The sequence below is a fragment of the Alnus glutinosa genome, chromosome 12 (genome assembly GCF_958979055.1).
Source record: "Alnus glutinosa chromosome 12, dhAlnGlut1.1, whole genome shotgun sequence".
In the NCBI taxonomy this organism is placed as follows: Eukaryota; Viridiplantae; Streptophyta; class Magnoliopsida; order Fagales; family Betulaceae; genus Alnus; species Alnus glutinosa.
In genome coordinates this window covers 22,084,966-22,104,490 of record NC_084897.1, presented here as the reverse complement: position 1 = coordinate 22,104,490, position 19,525 = coordinate 22,084,966, and the positions used below count along the sequence as shown (strand labels likewise).

The window sequence follows — 19,525 nt, the reverse complement described above, 5'->3', positions numbered from 1 at the left end:
CCTCCCTCTATCTCTTCGGTTCCTATTATTAGTGGAAAAGACCAATTTCTGTGTCGTTATCGTTTGAACTTTGTATTAGTGTTTGATTTTATCAAAAAATTTTTAAAAAAAAGATGACAAAAAAAGAAAAGAAAAAAAGATGACATTTCCGTTAGTGCACATTGAGAATCGAATCTGTCGTGAACTGTTACATGGCCCCACATGTTTTGTTGGGTTTAACAAGTTACACGCGAAAGCATAGTATTGGTGGACCACCCTCTGACACCGGGATGAGTCATCAGATGCTTCTAGTTCATCCTCACTTTAGATATTTTTTGTCTGGCCTTTATTTAAAGGGTGGTTGCCCTTTGTGAGTAACGCGTCACGCGTGTGCTTGGGGAGAATTTACGGGTATATTTTGAAATTTGATTTGATTTTAGTTTTTTTTTCTTTTTTTTTCTTATTATTATAATTCCTTTTTTCCTATATTAATATCAAATTGAGAAGCATTTTTATTGGGTTTTATATTTTTTTAAAAAAATGTTTTTATGTAGAGCTCTCTTAAAAATATTGTTTGGTAAATCTTTTTAAAAAGTTTTATGCTTCCAATGAAGCAAACGCTAAACATATAATACCATTTTTTTTTAAAACTATCGTTTAATTGTTAATGTCTTTTCAAATTATTAATTGTGTTAATGTCCTCCTTAAGATCAACAAAATGACAAAAATGATCATAATTTTTTTTTTCAAGTAAGACAAAAATGTCCTTATAAATTTGAAAAAAAAATATCTAAAACCAAAAAAAATAACTTTTTAAAAAACAAATTAAAAAAAAATTAAGGAAAAAAGCGAATTTTGAAAAATAACGAAAAAAAAAACATTTCTTAAAAAAAAAACGAAAAAATATTTGAAAATTAAAAAAACAAACTTTTTTGTTGGTTATTTTATATTTTTTTTTGTTTTTTTGTTTTTTTTTTTTTTTAAAAAATAAAAATTATGAATGGTTTTGGGGAAATTATCATTCCCAAAGTTAAGTGAACCTACGACCGAGCCTCGGGCCCATTCGATCCAACCGGCCCGGTGAGACTCGCTCGGTCATCAGGGTCTCGGATACCCATTGTAAAATCTTATGAATGTCATCGGTCACAAGAACCGAGAATAAGAACATCCGAACAATCCCAAAACATCATTGTCTTGGGAAGGCTATAAGAACATACCAAAGGCCCATATCCAATTGGTTTCGGGAGCGACTTTATCACGATCACTCCAAGGCGATATTGATGAAACATGCTAAGATGTTTATTCGGATATTACAGCCGGAATCTACAGGATAAGGTTTGATCTTATAATCCCTAGCAAGGCGCATAAGAACTCTATCCCGGGATTCTTGGGATAAGTCATTATCTCATAAAATATAAGATAAAATACCTGATACCAATATAAAATTAGCTATCATGAAGTGTGCCTATAAATAGGTTGGTATCCTAGGTACGAAACTAACTCTAATCTCTTTGATTTTACTCTGCTCTTGTTAATCTCTGAAATTGTCTACTAGAATGCCTAAGTGGGATCGGTCGACACCGTTGTTTACTATTTTGCAGATCTTGAGAAAGTCACGTCATCAAACTAAAAAATGTACCAACAAATGATATTTTTGTTATTAAGGGGATATTGACATTTTTCGGTAGTGTAGGTGATAGATTGACACAATTGGTAGTTTGGAGGACATTGAAAATGAGGTGGTAGTTTGAGGGGGTTATGTATACTTTTTCCAATAAAATATTTGTTAAGTACTTTGAGAAAAATATATTTTTATTTTTAAAATAACCAAAAAAAAGAAGAAGAAGAGATGGTTAACAAACATAACCTACAATTAAATTTTTCCCAACAACTAAAAAAGAAAAAAAGAAAAGAAAAAGAAAATAAAATAAAAAGGGAATTGATTGGTGCCCGCAAGTTGACAAACTTTACAAGTTACACATACTCGAAAGTGGTGGCGGCCTTTTCAACGCAACTCACTATTTTTGCTAAATATATTAAAAAATAAATAAATAAAACTTATTTTTTTTATAAAAAAAATCACTAAATTTAGCAACAAAAAAAAGTAAGTTAAAAACTCAAAATTGCATAAATTAGGTGCACATATGCAATGAACACGAAAGCAACTTAGCTAAATTTATGCAATAAATAGTTTTTAAGTCCTCGAGAGTTTCTATTTTTTCTTGGCGTCCGTTTGGGGTTACGGTTTGCTGTGCTATTAAAAAACATACTTACAAAAAAATAAAAAATAAAAATCCATTTTAAAACGTGTCATTTTTAAATGAAATTTTTAAAAACACATTTAATTATTGGGTAAAATTGTGGTTTAGTTTTTAAAATCACAGTTACTTTTTAATATAATGTGTTTTTAAAAACACTCTTTAATTTCGATTTGAAAAAAAACTTTGTTTTTTTTAATTTTTTCCAAAAACTACAATTTTTTAAAATGCACTCTTAAATTATATACTTTTTGCAATTAAGTTTAAAATCACACTTTTAACCTCCAGAATCGCACACCCAAACGCAATCTTCAATTTTTATTCAAATCTGAAAAAGGTGGCACAATAGTTGGTTAAAATACATTGGAAATGATCTTGTATATACAACCGCCTAGAGCTTTAGGGTTTCCGTTTTGGTTTGTAATTTTAAAAAGTGAGATTTAAAAACGCAGTTAAGCGTTTGACAAAATTGCAGTTTGACATTTAAAATCATAGTTTATCTTTTAAAATTGAGTTTTTTCAGAAAAAATACTTATTTGCCTGGGATTTGAAAAAACAGATTTTTTACGTTTTTAAATCGCAATTTTCAACTATTTATTTTTTTGCGACTTGGTTTTAACTCGTTTTTTTTTTTTTTTTTAACGAAAGCGCAATGCCAAATACACAATTAAAAAAATAATAATAATTAAAAAAAAAAAAACAACAAAAGTAAAAGAACTGTTGAGATATTAACAGTATGCTTGTGTTTTTGTTATCAACAAAAATCATCCAAACGGCCATAAACAATGTGTTTTCAAATTCCAGTGAAGGAAGTATATTTTTAAAAACTATTTTAAATAATAAACTAAGATTTTACTATACACTCAGCTATATTTTTAGAAATCATAATTTTAAAATTTATTTTTTTAAATCATAAATCCAAACAAGCTCTAATTCGTGTACGTTATAGAGAACATTTACGTGAAGTCATCTCTTTCTATGGGTGGAGCATAGTCGGCAAAGAAAGTGGGTTTGTAAGCAGTGGCGGACCCAGGCTTGTAATAATGGAGGGGCCAAATTGAAAGCAAAAAATTTTGAGGGGTATAACTAAAAAAAACAAGAGGGTAAAATTTTAATTTTAATTTTTTTTTTAAAAAAAGTAAATTTTTTTTTTTGAAAAAATTTTGGGGCAGGGGGCCAGGGCCTCCACCCGGCCCCTATGCAGGTCCGCCCCAGTTTGTAAGTAAAATGTTGGCCTACATGCTTACCCAGAAAGGCCTACTTGTCTCCTGGTGGTCTGCTTAAAGCCTATTTTGTAGAATGCAAGCAAGCCCACCAGCTAAGCTCAAGCAATTTGGGTCATTGTTAGTCCTAATTACCCATCCCGATTGACAATACATGTGACAATTCGTGTTCGCGTATTGAGTTCGAGTCGTGTCGAAATATAGATATAAGATTATAAAGGTTAACTCTAACCCGACTAATTTAATTACATAGGTCAGACTACTCAATTTTAAACCTTTAATTTTGTGCTTAATTCGACGTGAGTCGTTTTAAAATTTGTCAGCACTAATTGACTGTTCCTTTGCGTTTAAATATGGGCCTTTAGACTTGCTGATTTTACTTTGATATTATTTTTTATTCCTTGTTATATTAAGGGTGCGTTTGTTATTTCAATTTCGTAGATAAAAAGTGCGATTTTAAATTAAATTACAAGTAAGATGATGCTTACGTGCATTTTAAAAATTATTTTTAAAAATTGTATTTTTTAAAAATCACAAATAGAAACGGATTTAAAAAGAAAAATCATTTCCCTACCGACATGGCCCAAGGGTCCTACTTGTATGTCAAAAATGGAGGGTTGGGAAACAAGGAATGTATGGATATAGTAAAAGTTATAGGTGGAGAACTGTAAATCACATATTATTATATGGAAAGTACATTAAGGAAAAGCAATAGGAGTACGGCTTTACCCCTGTCTTTGCCACCGAACATGTCACTCTTTTGCAAGGACAGGTTTTTGTAAAAACACCTTTAATCATTGACTAGTGATGCTTTATAACGTCGGTTGGGCAGCCCATTATAAGTTAAAAGGAAATTTCACATTATTTTATATGAACTGTACACCATCATGCATAGGGCGTAAATTTTATGCATGTAAATCTTATATATGGGTCTTATATACATGAATTTCACACCTAATGTGTCTTGATGTAAAGTTGATGTAACATAATGTGATGTAGAAATTATGGGTGGGTATCGAGTAAGTCGGGGTCAGAAATGGTGTTTTCGATCCCCGACCGGGAAAAGTCGGTAAAGTCGGGTAATTACCTGACTTTATTCGACCAAGAATAATTTCGAAAATGTCGGATAAGTCAAATTAAACGGAAAAGTCGGTAATGTTCGGTCGGTAAATCAGTAATGGGCCTTTTCAAGCAGACCAAAAGAGCACTGCACTGACCACCAGAACCAGATCGGAACAACCACCGACCAATAGATCGGACTGCGAGTCTGCGAAAAACAAGTTAAACAACAACGGATTCAATGAAAACCAACCAAAAATTTCAACCGAACAAAAAACTATTCAAAAAAATTAAAAAACAAACTAGAGTCTAGAACTAACCTGAGTAACCTCCAGAGTTTGTATCGTTGGACGAGTTGAATGAACACAGAACACGAGATTTCACCACCAGGACTCCAGAACACGAGACTCGCGAAAGTAGGAGACATAATTCACTACTTAGAAGGACGGGCGGAGCGTGGAGGGGCATAAGGCCATGGGGTCGGGAAGGCGTGAACGGATCCGCATCTAGTCATCAAGGCGTGGCCGTGTGGGGCAGGGACTGTGGAGGGGAGACGGCGTCTGAGGCTGAGAGGCTATTCGAGTGAAGTGAGGGTTTTGAGAGAAAATTATGAATATATAGGACCCTTAAGCGGCGTCATTTTAATAGACAAAGGCAAAAGTGCAATAGCAGCAAAACAACGTGTTTTGTTAGTTTTGTTAACAAAATTAACAGCCTTATGCACTTATCTATATATATATATATATATATAAAAAAAAAAAACTAACAACCTTGGTCAATCAGGTAAGTCGGTAACCGACTGAAAAAACCATTTCACCGGTTACCGATCGACTGAAAAGTCGAAATTTTTTTTAATTTCGATTTTATAATTAATCGGTAGGCGGTCGAAGTCGGTTCGGTAGCTGTCGGCGTATTTTCGGTAATCAGATAATTTGCCCACCCCTAGTAGAAATAACACATCCTTAAGTTAAATTCGTTAAATGTTTGTTTGAAGTATTCGATTTTTTTTTTTAAAAAAAAAAATTTATAAAATTGCGAATATTAAGAAAAATAAATATTTGGAAAAATGATGTTTATATGGTTTTAAAAACTTCAAATAAATTTGGAAAGGTGAATATAAGGGTCCGTTTGGATTTACGATTTCAAAAAGTGTGATTTAAAATAACGATTTTAAAATGTACGATTTGAAAAAAGTGATGTTTAAAAACATAGTTTAGCCTTTAAAAATATGTGTTTTCAAAAAAACATCATTTTACCTGCGATTTAAAAAAACAGATTTTATGCGTTTTCAAATCATAAATTTCAAAAACGCAGTTCCCAAACGTACCCTAATTCTGAATTCATGTTTGGGTGAGAGAGGCCTTTTATATTTTTTCTTACCAAATTCTATTAAATTCATGCACTCTATTAAATTGGAAGCCACCAAGTGTAGGAGATGAAGTCACAAACACACCTCTTCATCCTAACCCTAAGTGGCCCCATTGGCGTTGACGAGCATCGATTGAGCCCAAGCCGCTAAATACTCCACTCGTTGCCTCGGTTCAAGCGGCCTCAGTGACGCTGCATCACTATTCACATCATGCAATTGCCGCACTGTGAAATAAATCGACTATCAATTTTTTTTAATTCTTTTTTTTAAAATAATAATAATAATAATAATAATAATAATAAAAATAAAAATCATAGTGGCTAATGGTTTAGATGACGCACAATAATGAGCGTTGACTGTGGGTGGTGGTGGCGGCCATGAGTGTGTATGTGTATCCACTCTTTTGATAGTTGAAGTGAAATTGTTCTTTAAAATTTAAGAAATTAATCGAATATAAGAGCGTTCACAATAAACTCTTTTAAAATTTTTTTATATTTAACTCTAAAAATCTTGATTTATTGATTAGCTAGTCACTTTTTAAAGTTTTTTTTTTTTTTTTTTTTTAATGAATATAGTTGAAAGTCACTTTTTAAAGTTATTAAATAACAAACTTTCTAAATATTTTTATACTTTAAATAAATACTATTTTTTATTGATAAAGTTAACTACCAACATCATTAAATTCAAGTCACGTCAACCTTTTTGAAGCATTCAATACAAAAAAATAATATTAAAAAAATATAACATATAGTTTGTTAAATAGACATTTTTGTAATATTTTTTTTTTGTTGAAAATGTAGGAAAGAACCAAATATAAAAAGTTCGTTAAAAGTGCTATAAATACTCTAATTACTTATTTTTAAAAAATAAAAAATAAAAAACTCTAATTGCTTTTAAAAATGAGGTAGCTTTTAAAATCATCATTTGATTAAAGTTCAATTTTGATCAATCACAAGTTAAATGGTGATTTTAAAAGCCACATCATTTTTAGATGAACACAAAAATGACATGAGTATGACATCTATAATTACTCCTAATTAGAATACAATTGGGTTGTGTTTGGTTGAAAGTTTTCAAGATTTGGATTTTTCATTTTTGTTATTAATATTTTTTAAATTTAAAAAAATATTGATCTTAAAATAATTACAACAATGAATATAGAATGCCCCTTCTATACGGTCATGGCAGAAACCAAGGGGTTTTTGCCCACCAATAATCTGTCGACACGTCAGCTATAACAAAAAAATTGAAATATTGGTAAAACACCGGATCCTTCTCACAACTCTCACTTTTACCTTTTTCTTTTTTTTTTTTTAAAAAAAACCCACTGCACCATCACTGCTTGTCCCCCCACTGTACCATCACCGCCCGTCCGCCCCACTGTGGGGCTGCCCAGGCCGGAAAGCCGTCGCCACCGACTGGGCCGTATCGTCCGGCCACTGCACGGACTGGACCACGCCGCGAAAACTCCCCCAACTGGAAGATCACCGCCCATCTGCCCCACCGTGGCACTGCCCAACCTCCGACCACTGCCCGAATTGGACCACGCCGCGAAAACTCCCCCAACCGGAAGATCACTGCCCGTCCGCCCCACCGTGGCACTGCCTAGGCCGGAAAGCCGTCGCCACCGACTGGGCCGTAGCGTCTGGCCACTGCCCGGACTGGGCCACGCCGCGAAAACTCTCCCAACCGGAAGATCCATTCCATCACCGCCCGTCCACCCCAAATTCGCAGCCCCACCGTCACTGCCCAGGCCCGAACGCTGCCACACCGGTAACTCCCAATCTCTTTCTCTGTTTGTGCTCCCTCTCCAATTTTCTCTGTCTGATGGTCGTGATCCGAGGGTGCCGCGTTCGTAGACGTACCGGTGGAGGAGCAGCATTTGTATTGGGCGCAGCGTCGACAGCTTTCGGGCCTGGGCTCGGGTGGTGGCAACATGCGTCTCGTCTTGGGCGGTGATTCACCGGTCAAGAGGTCTTGAGAGGGTCTTTTTTTTTTAGCATACGTTGAAGAAATCCAGTGTTTTGTTTCTATTTGATTTTTTTTTCTATGCTTACGTGTCAACTTTTCATTGGAAGGCAAAAAATACCTAATTTATATATATATATATATATATATATATATATATATATATATATATATATATATATATTTTTTTTTTTTTTTTTTTTTTTTTCTTCTTCATATGGTTATTGATGTTTGTTGTGTGACTGTTGGGCAATATTATGCCCCTCAAAGGACTGGACCTTCATACTTACAGATTTCACATATGGGCCCTTACTCTACTTGTTATTTAGATTCTCCAGCCCAGCTGAGAATCAGGCTGTCCATGCTTATCATATTCATATACATGTTCTCTACACTGTCCGATCAAACTCATGCTGTTTACACCGTCCGATCTATATATATGCATGAGGACCGGAGGACGTCTAGGCCGTCCTAGACTCCTAAGTCCTATCAGAATGCATGTCGTTCAGTCCGTTCAACCAAAACGGCATGCCGCCCTACACATCAAGGATGAACACGAAGTTTTACTTTTATAAATTAGGATGGTCTACAATTATTTGTTTAAATTTGAAATAATTCGGGCAGGTAATTGTGAGAGATTAATTATTATGGGTGAAAATGCAGACAGATAATAACTACACGCATCCGCTATCTGCATATTTTAGAAAATGCAGATGCGGACGGTTATGTTTAATTAAATTCATTAAAAAGACTTCGTTTTTTATTTGGTAAGTTTAAGATCTTTAGGTTATATTATGCTTTTTCACTATCATCTCAAAGTCATACCTCACTGTATTTATTTATTTTCTTTAAGTAATTCAAATCTCGATTATTCTATGAGACAATGACCTTGTATGACCGATAATCGTAATTTGTGTAACAAAAGTGAAATATTATTTTATTTAAGTTTACATATAGTAATAACTACATTATTTAATCTTATATATAGATTTGAATAGTAATCCAAAACGTCAATTACCTCTTATGCAGATAGCGAATAATAGCCACATTCAATAACCGCATTATGCGAATGCAAATATTGCTAATAATTGTATCCGTATTTTCACTCCTACCACTTATGAGATTCACAAAACTGGATAAGTATTGGGCTGCCTAACCAATTATTCGATTAATTAAATTTTATAAATAATATCTCACAATTATTTATTCAAAATTTTTTAAATTCAAACAAATAATTATAGTCGATACTTATCTTATTATTTGTACCGCAGCAAAAAGCCGGAATACAGGTAAAACTGGTGGAAGTATAAGTCCACGGTATAAACGACGTCGTGTGCCCCCCTTTAAATTTAAAAGCCAGTGGCAGTAACCATTTCCTTTTCCACCAAAAGTCATCTTTTTCTGCGACACCTTCAAATTCAAAAGCCCCGCAATGGCACACCCGTAAATCCCCGCCGATCCGAGCCTCATTTCCCTCCACTAGTCTCCACAAAAGCGCTATATAACCCACTCTCTCTCTCGTACTCAAAACTCTGAAACCCACCGCACCACACCGCACCACTGTCTGCAATAGCCCCATTTCTCCAAGGCTCCGTTAATCTTATTCTATTTAATTTTTTTCGTGTGAAAGCGAAGCGATGTCGTTGAGGCCGAGTGCGAGGACCGAGGTTCGCCGGAACCGGTACAAGGTGGCAGTGGACGCGGAGGAGGGACGGCGGAGGAGGGAGGACACGATGGTGGAGATCCGGAGGAACCGCCGGGAGGAGAGCCTCCTCAAGAAGCGCCGCGAGGGCCTCCAGTCCCAGCCCCTCTCTTCCTCTTTCCACTCCTCCGCTGTCGAGAAGAAGGTACCCACCCATTTCCTGTTCAATTTATTCTTAGCGCTCGATTCGATCGTCGCTTTGGTTGGGGCGTTTACTGGTGTTTTAGCTGGATGTTCTTTTGGTTTGTAAAGGTTTTGGTGGAGTTTACTCATGTTTGGGGTTCGGTTGGATCGTTTTTTGTTGGCGTTTTAGTTCGATGGTTATGATTTTGATGAATTAGGTTGGGATTTAGGGTTTTTATGAAATTTAGTTTTATTTAGGGTTTGATCGGGTCGCTTATTCGTGTTTTAGTTGGATTATGAGTTATTAATTGGTGAGGGCTTGTGAGCTTGAAGGCTACTTGCCATTTTGAATTTAGTTTAGTAGAGTGAGAATGGAGGTGAACAGTGTTGATTTTTATTGGAAGTTAGGGCTTGATCGTGTTGAGTTTATTGGAAGGCTTTGTGGCTTGGTGGATTTTGTCAATTTTACAGAAATTGGAGCTTGATTGAATTGTCTATTACTGTTTTAGCTGGATTTTGTTTAAATGATTGTAAGGTTTTGCGAGCTTGGTGTTAGGTAGCCTCTTGTGTTAAGTCATATGCAGCTGAAATGAGAGTGAATTTTGTTGATTTGTTTTGGAATCAGGGTTTGATTGAATTGATTATTGGTGCTTTGGTTCCTTTTTTTTTTTTTTTAAATGTTATTGTGGGGTTGGCAAGTTCAGCGATCACTTGTTCTTTTAAATTTAGTCCTGTGTGGCTCAAATGAATGGATAGTAGTTGCATTTTTTGGAATTATGCGTTTGCTTGAATTGACTAATGGTGGTTTTAGACTCTTGCAATGCATGGGCTTTTGTTGAATTTAATTTTAGTGATTGTAAGGGTTTGTCAGCATTCTCAAGACAAGTTAATGTAATGATATTGAGTGCGTTATGGATTATTCTTATTTTGCTTGTCCTTTAAAAAGAGTGTCAAACAACTTCTTTGAATGAAGTTTTGTAAACAAGAAGATTTGTGATTCAAGTTGTTAAATTAACATGATTTAGAATTGTTCCAGTGATACTGGTATTACTGGCCATTATCATTCTAATTATGGTTGAATTATTCGACTGCAGTTAGAACACCTGCCATCCATGGTTGCAGGAGTTTGGAGTGATGATAGTAATCTGCAGCTTGAGGCAACTACTCAGTTCAGGAAGTTGCTTTCAATTGGTGAGTAGTTGGTTTCTCTAATACATCTATCTTACCTGTGTATGTGATTCAATTAATTACATTTTTCTGTTCACCAGAGCGCAGCCCTCCGATTGAGGAAGTGATACAGTCAGGTGTTGTTCCTCGCTTTGTTGAGTTTCTCGTGAGGGAGGACTTCCCACAACTTCAGGTTTATTCCTGCTATCTACCATCTAATATTCTTTTAGATATGTCCATGACTTTAACATTATGATTGCTTGAAACTTCTTGTAGTTTGAAGCGGCTTGGGCTCTGACTAACATTGCTTCTGGGACATCTGAGAACACTAAGGTGGTAATTGATCATGGGGCTGTCCCAATATTTGTCAAGCTTCTTGGTTCTCCTAGTGATGATGTCCGCGAGCAGGTATATAAGTGATCTAAGGGCTTAGACTAGATATTTAGTACTTTTTGCAGTATCTTCTCTAGTGAATCAAGTTTGCGTTTTTTAGTGAAATGCAGCATGTAACTACCCCCTTCCCATCTTCTCTTGGATGTACAGGCTGTGTGGGCGTTGGGAAATGTTGCTGGTGATTCTCCTAGATGCCGCGATCTTGTCCTTGGACATGGGGCTTTGCTTCCTTTGCTGGCACAGTTAAACGAGCATGCCAAGCTCTCTATGCTGAGAAATGCTACCTGGACATTGTCAAATTTTTGCCGAGGAAAGCCACAGCCTCATTTTGATCAGGTTGGATATCTTGAGTACTCTGTGTAACTTCAATATGAAGTTAGATTGGATTTTGAATAATTTTCTTTTTGTTTGGCTATTCTAGCAGTTGTGGATGATGATATGGTGGCATATAATTTGTTTAAAATAATACCTGTTCCGTCTGAACATAAATTGCTGGTTTTAAATGGTTCTGTTGTTAATGAAAAGGTTAAAATATCATTCCTTTCTTGTCCTCTACTTTGTCTTAGAGGTGACATGATTTTAGTAAAAATCTTGTTTGATTTTTGAAAAACAAATCATGAGCGTAATATAAGAAGCTGAAGAAGAACTTCTACTTTTAGAAAGTGGAATTTATTTGGGACATCCTAAAGGAAACTAAGACATTTCAATTATTATGGAGGGAGTATCTGAAAGTAAGTAAAGGGATGTTAGGGCTATTAAAAACTTTGTAGCTATTCCTTTGAGGGATGGATGTTTATCAATCATTGTGATGTTGACAGATGTTATATTGACCTCTAGGTTAATTGTTTCGTTTTTCTGTTTATTGCACAGGTAAAGCCAGCACTTCCAGCACTTGCTCGCCTTATTCATTCAAATGATGAAGAAGTCTTGACTGATGCTTGTTGGGCACTCTCATATCTTTCTGATGGTACAAATGACAAAATTCAAGCTGTTATTGAAGCAGGTGTATGTCCTCGGCTCGTTGAGCTTTTACTGTGAGTGCTTAGATCTTCAACCTAGTTGAGCAATACTTCTTTTTTTTTTTTTGGGGGGGGGGGGGGGGGGTGTTAGACCTCTCTATTTTGCATTCATATTCTAAGCTTTCCTGGCATTTTTCAGTCACCCATCTCCTTCAGTGCTCATTCCTGCTCTTCGTACAGTTGGAAATATTGTCACTGGGGATGACATGCAGACTCAGGTATTGGAACCTGTTGCCCCTTGAAATGTTATGAATTTACTCTTCTCTTTCTAAAATTCTGGGAAGAATAAAAAGAGATATAGCTGACTTTTTAATTCTAAATTGTTAGTTTGTGATCTGTGCATAATACTGATTGCGTGTCACCTTAGTTGTGCAAATGTATATCCATTTGTTTCGTATTCATTTATATAGTCATCATGGGTTTTGGTACACAATCTCAGAATATTTGTCTTCCGTAATTTTCTTGAGTTCCATGGCATCTGGTAAATCGAAGCTCATAGATGGAGAGACATTTTTATAACTATGTGGAGAATTTGTCTGTTGAAAACTGAACTTAGTTGCTCATTCTTACAAGGTCTTTTACTGTATTAGATCAGACGATAGTTTAGTCTTATTTGGACTTGCTCAATGTAGCAATGAGACATGCATAAAGATAAAAACTTGGATTGATTTTACTTGTTTTATTTTTCAAAGTAAAACTTCATTTCGTTCCACAAACAAAAGCGGAAAAGAAGAACAAACAAGTTGTGCTTTTCCGAAGAAGTAATTGAATAGGCATTGCGCTTTGCTGGACATAATTAACAAGTTAGCTTTCTTTATTTCTCCCCCCTGCTTTATGCGTGTCTTGAGAGAAGTTACCCTCCTGTCTTTCGAGACTTCTAGCCTTCCAGACACAAAATGGAGTTTCTTTCTGGCTTTCTGCAATATTGCTCTTACCAACTAAATTGGCACAACATGATCACAGATAAAAAAATTAAAAAGAAAAGGCTTGACAGCTAAAGAAAACAGCCTTATTAGAAATTTGGATTGATTGGCATTCAGTTGATTAGGAAGCCTCATATAACTATAAATTTAGGGTTGGATTTGTTATTACTTTTACTAACTTATAGAATCAGATGAAGCTTGTTCATGATTGTCATCCAATAGTTCTTCCTGTTCTTTTTGCTTTTTTCCTTGAAGCATTGTAATTATCACATTTTAAACACACAAGATTTGTTTATTTGTAGATGGATGTGAAACAATTAAATTGGAAGCAATTATCTACATTATGCCACTAACTTACGTATTACAGTTGATCAACATCCTGTAAATACCCCACCCCTTCCCCTCTTAAGTGATATTCTCTTTTCAATTTGTCACTGGTTTGTTCCATTTAACATTAATTCTCCAATCTGAAAATCCTGTTGTTCAAGTTGAAATTTTTATTTGTCTCACTTTCAACTAATGAGTTCTGTTGCTACTTAGGTTATTATCAACCATAATGCTCTTCCTTGCCTGTTGAACCTATTGACCAATAATTATAAAAAGAGCATCAAGAAGGAAGCTTGCTGGACTATTTCCAATATCACTGCTGGTAACAAGGAGCAGATTCAGGTAACTTATAGATCAAGTTTTTCAAACATGAATTTATCTATCTTCTCTTTAACTGTAGTTTTTTTTCTTGTCTAGGTTTCATAGAATTTGGAATTATATACACAATTTCCATCAACTATGGCCACAGAATGATGTATTATAACATTTTACAGGCTGTTATTGAGGCTAATATTATTGTCCCCCTTGTTCATCTGCTCCAAAATGCTGAGTTTGATATCAAGAAAGAGGCTGCATGGGCAATCTCAAATGCCACATCTGGTGGTTCTCATGAACAAATCAAGTATGAAATAAACCTTGTTTCCTTGTCTTAGATTGTCTTTGAAAGTCTGTTTAGCTTGCAGATTTTATATCTCTTTGCCGGTTACAGGTATTTAGTAAATCAGGGGTGCATCAAACCCTTGTGTGATCTTCTCATCTGCCCTGATCCGAGGATTGTCACGGTTTGTTTGGAAGGGCTTGAAAACATATTGAAGGTAGGGGAAGCTGAGAAGAATTTGGGAACTACTGGAGATGTAAATCTCTATGCTCAACTGATTGATGATGCTGAGGGGCTAGAGAAAATCGAGAATCTCCAGAGTCATGACAACACAGAGATTTATGAGAAAGCTGTGAAAATTCTTGAGACATATTGGCTGGAGGAAGATGATGATACGATGCCACCGGGTGATGCTCCCCAGACTGCATTCAACTTTGGGGGGAGTGAGATTCCTTCTGTTCCTTCTGGTGGATTTAACTTCAACTGAAGGTATCTTCATACTGGTTTACACTTGGTCCCATGTAGTGCTTTTATTCAATTAGTTTTTGCTCTGGGTAGTGTGATTAATTCATAGAATATGTATCCCAAACTGTGCATAGATGGCTACTTTATGTTTGCCATTGATGTTCTTAAGTTCTTAACATAAATCCTTTTTAAATTATAGCAGGAATTGGTGGTGGAAGAATAGTTGGGGTCAGGTCAGGTGTCTTGTCGTTTTTGGGTCCTCTTTGGTCCATTATTGGGAGTGATTTTATGGGGGGTGCTGGACTGGCTGGGTGTTGGCAACGGCTGGATTTTAGAGGAGGATACTGGGATTGGTTACATGACGAACTAGAATCTATTGCTCTGCAACAAGAATGTGGAGCCACAGCTCTCTGTTTGGGGAATCGTTATCCCAGGTGACTGGGCTCTCCTATAAAGTTGATGTTGAGTCTCATAATTTGTTTCTATTGTCTTAATTGGCATAGAAGTGGAGTATGTCTGTTGCCGGGTGATTTTTGCACTCCCAAACTCTCTCGATGGACACTTGTAGCTATGAGGGATATTGGAATTTTCTGTTCCTTGCCATTGTATGTTGTGATTTTTTTTATTTTTTTTTTTATTTTTTTTTTCCCTTGAGTCAAAATTGTATTGCGTAGGGTATACCATTTTGTTGGTTTGATATGAAAAGTTGTCTAAATGGCATTGAAGGAAAACGAGTTTCTAGTATTATTGATATAACAGCTCCAAGATGCCTTTTTATCTTTTTTGATCGGATTGCACGTGATCAAGTAATTATACGATATTAAAATTTTGATCTGCTGTGATTCTGACCATTTTGTTTATAGATTGTTTTTCCTCGTAGACAACTTAGAACATGTTCACTTAAGTAGTTGTCACGGGATCGGCTGAGAGAGAATGTTCATGCTGTAAATGTGGACGGTAGATTTAATATTCTTGTTATTGATATCGCTAATCCTCAAAGAAACATAAATTTGAAACTGATTATATTTTTGAGGAATTGCTCGGTTCTGTGATTTTTCAAACACCCTATCAGTTCTTAGTGATATTTATTGTTTCCCGTGAGGTTTGAGGTTCAACGGTCAACAACAAATGAAAATATAATTAGTTGACCCAGTGATACTTTTGTACTAAATTAAATAATAGATTTTTTTTTTCCTGCCACAATTTGAGTCATTTTCCAACTCAATTACTCATTTTGCAAAGTAACTCTTGCTTTAAAACAAAAACATACCGGTTTCCAGCCGTTTATGGAACGGATTAGGACTTTCTCAATTTAGGAAAATGGTTCTTGCACAACTTATTTATACAATTTTTATATGACTCTATCATGCATGAGTTCCACCAATGTATCTTGGGTTGTGTAGTTGTGTAAGTGGGTTGTGGCGTTGTGCAACAAACATATCCCCTTAATTTATTTGTTCAAACTTAAGAGAATTTTGGCAAATGATTATGAAACACTAATTACTTATCCAGTTAGGTAGATATCATAAGTGGTATTTCACAATCACATGCCTGAATTTTCTTAAATTTGGACAAATAATTTGAGAGGATACTCATTCGGAAGGAACCATCTAGGTAATAACTGCATGGCTAATAGCCATAATATTTGTATATACTCATATTTGGTGTGAGACTAGTGCATATAAGACCCACCCACGTGCATAGATCCTACACAAAATATGAGTGTATTGTGTGTACAAATAACACATCCCTAATTGCATACACTTTTGCTACCAGCTAGGTAATAATTGCATGCACTTTTGCTCACGACTGTTCAGACTGCCCAATCCAGTAAATTGGTTCAAGTTCCTACGCAGATGGATCCAGGGAAATGTAGGTAAGCTGGAGAGGAAAGGAGGTGGGTTTATTTCAGACTTCCATGGAAGATGGATGAAGGGATTTTTGGGGCCAAAAACCTGTTTAGCATATGACTAATCTGCAAGTTGAATTGGAGGCAGTACAGAATGATGACTCGAATTTGTTTCTCTAAATTCTGATAACTGCTTTCAGGTACACGTTCTGAGAAGTTTGGGCAATACTGTAACACAATAGTTGTGCTAATGCGGTAGCAAAGAGTGAAAGAGATCCAACTTAGGATAAATGTTTACCATTTGAAATTGCTAGCTACAAATATGCAGTTGCTTTTTAAAAAAACATATATATAGGATCTGAGTTTGATTATGTGTCACTTGGTATGTAGCCCAAGTCGTAAGAGTATTTGCATTTGGTTAATTAGCTCAAATAAATTTAAGGGTTAAATAGCCTATACACCCCTATGCTTTACGACTTTTATATTTTGCCCTCTCAGTTTTACTTTTTATCAAATTTGGTATATGTGGTATATGAAAAGACGGAAATGATACCTCCGTCTAAAATTAACGTCCAGCCACGTCATCATATAGGTGTCGGCGTACATGCGCGACACCTGTCCCCGTGACACACCTCAACGCTGACGTGGCTACAATTTTTTATTATTATTATTTTAATGATTTCTTATATATATATATATATTTAAAAAAATAATAAAAAAATAAAAATAAAAATCTGGGATGGCTGCTACCCCATTTTGGCCAAGGGAGTGGCTGAACCACCTTCAAGGTACCATTTCTGATACTTATTCAAACCACAGGGGCACATCATGGAATCTATAAAACCACAAGGGTATATATTGGAAAAAAAAATTGTGTTTAAGTAACAAACATTTGGTAATTTTTTGGGTTATATCAATTGGCTACGCATATAATTTTGTGTTTCCAATTGTTACACATTACTTTATTTGTGTATGAAGTACCATTTGTGATATAATTACAAAACTAAAGTACCATTTCTGGTACTTATTAAAACCCACATGGGGCACATCATGAAATGTATAAAACCACAAGGGTATAAATTGGAAAAAAAAAATTGTGGTTTTTAATTTTAAGGGCTTTATTTTTTTTTTAAAAAAATAATAATCTAGGGGTGGCTGAGGGCCACATGGGGGTGGCCGGCCACCCCCATTTTGGCCAAGGGGGTGGCTCGGCCACCTCCAGACCGGCCGATTTGGGGGTGGCTGAACCACCCCCGTGGCCCATGGGGGTTGTTCGGCAACCCCCAAGGGCCAAAGTGAAAAAAAACAAAATAAATAAAAAATTAGGTTCTGGCCCTTGGGGGTGGCTGAACCACCCTCGTGGCCCTTGGGGGTGGTCCCTAATTTTTTTTTTTTTTTTTTCTCACTTTGGCCCTTTGGGGGTGGTCCGGCCACCCCCAAACCAGCCGGTCTGGAGGTGGCTGAGCCACCCCCTTGGCCAAAATGGGGGTGGCCGGCCACCCCCTTTTAGCCCAAAGCCACCCCTAGAATTATTTTTTTTTTAAAAACCCTTAAAATTAAAAATCACAATTTTTTTTTTTCCAATATACACTCATGTGGTTTTATACATTTCATGATGTGTCTCATGTGGTTTTAATAAGTACCAGAAATGGTACTTTAGTTTTGTAATTATATCACAAATGGTACTTCATACACAAATAAAGTAATGTGTATCAATTGGAAACATAAGATTATATGCGTGGCCAATTGATATAACTCAAAAAATGACCAAATGTTTGTTACTTAAACACAAATTTTATTTCCAATATATACCCCTGTGGTTTTTTAAATTTCATGATGTGCCCCCTGTGGTTTAAATAAGTATCAGAAATGGTACTTGAGCCACTCTCTTGGCCAAAATGGAGGTGGCAGCCACCCCAGATTTTTTTTAATATATATATAAGAAATCATTAAAAAAAAATTATAGCATAAGAAATCATTAAAAAAAAATTATAGCCACGTCAGCGCTGAGGTGTGTCACCGGGATAGGTGTCACGCATGTACGTCGACACATGTATGATGATGTGGCTGGACGTTAATTTTGGACGGAGGTACCATTTTCGTCTTTTCATATACCACAGGTACCAAATTTGATAAAAAGTAAAACTGGGAATACAAAAAATAAAGATCGTAAAGTACATGGAGCAAATAAGTATTTAACCCTAAATTTAAATAATAACCTTCACAAAAAACTCTACTCCCGGTACAGTAGCTTATTCCTAATTAAAGATTAAAAAGCGAAAATTGGTCTTGGAATATTTAATGGAAAGGAGTTACATGTCTGTGTGTGTATATATAGATACACATCCTTGGTACATGAGAAGCATACAAAGAAACAATTTTTGGCATGATTTCATTTTACCGAGGAAATTAGCTTACAATATTTTCTCCTTCTAGGGAGAGATGGACAGACTCGACAGAAAAAAGAGAAAGAGAAAGAGAAAGAGAGAGAGAGATTTCAAGGCTCTTCTTTTGATGGATACTGGTCTGAAGTATGGGGAAGTGAAAAGCAGGCCATTATTTAACCAATTTGGTTGGTTGATTTGCATAATTCGAGAAAGGCAGACCAAAATCTGTTTTTCAGGCACTTTTGTAAACAAAATTTGTGGAAGGTGTTATTAAAATAATATATTTATTTATTGAGGGAGGGTTGGGGTCTCTGTGGTCCTCTTTGTTGAGGGTTGAGGGGTTTTTTGTCTTTTTTTGTCTCCGGTACAAAAAAGAATGGCGTTTCGGTGCTTTCTTTGTCATTCTGTCATCTCCTCCTCCTACGGGTATTAGCTGCTCACTTTCTGTCCCTCCTTGCTCAGTTTTGTTTTTTGGATGAATGTGCTGCTCCTCCTCGGTTTCCTTCTCTTAATTTAACTGATTTGGCTCATGGTGTATAAATAATAATAATAGTAGTAATGAATCACCCTCCTGAATTTTTTTTTTATCATTCTTACAACATTATTCTAAAATTTAAAAGCTTAGTATATCGAACTTAAAAAAAAAAAAAAACAAAGTTCAATCTCACATATTTGTTAGAATTTTTCTTTAAAATCTTGTGTCTCTATACCTAATT

General features: G+C 35.6%; 1 protein-coding gene across 2 annotated transcripts; it reads left to right on the top strand.

The window, feature by feature from the left end:
• The first annotated feature begins 9,374 nt into the window (after window positions 1-9,374).
• LOC133851354 (importin subunit alpha-1-like) lies at window positions 9,375-15,352 on the top strand. Of its 2 annotated transcripts, none has more exons than XM_062287730.1 (11): window positions 9,375-9,703; window positions 10,776-10,872; window positions 10,950-11,041; window positions 11,125-11,256; window positions 11,392-11,577; window positions 12,112-12,275; window positions 12,400-12,478; window positions 13,724-13,852; window positions 14,005-14,132; window positions 14,220-14,597; window positions 14,776-15,352. In XM_062287730.1, the coding sequence occupies exons 1-10, from the start codon at window positions 9,494-9,496 to the stop codon at window positions 14,593-14,595; spliced, it is 1,593 nt and encodes a 530-aa protein (XP_062143714.1). In that variant the 5' UTR covers window positions 9,375-9,493; the 3' UTR covers window positions 14,596-14,597; window positions 14,776-15,352. The 2 variants fall into 2 exon arrangements, with proteins under 2 accessions (XP_062143714.1, XP_062143713.1); XM_062287729.1 differs by having other exon boundaries at window positions 14,773-15,352.
• Window positions 15,353-19,525: the final 4,173 nt, after the last annotated feature.

Coding starts and splice junctions, on each gene's coding strand:
- LOC133851354 (XM_062287730.1), top strand. CDS start 9,494: ATGTCGTTGAGGCCGAGTGCGAGGACCGAGGTTCGCCGGAACCGGTAC. Junction 10,873..10,949: donor CAGGAAGTTGCTTTCAATTG/GTGAGTAGTTGG, acceptor TCTGTTCACCAG/AGCGCAGCCCTCCGATTGAG. Junction 11,257..11,391: donor GTGATGATGTCCGCGAGCAG/GTATATAAGTGA, acceptor TTGGATGTACAG/GCTGTGTGGGCGTTGGGAAA.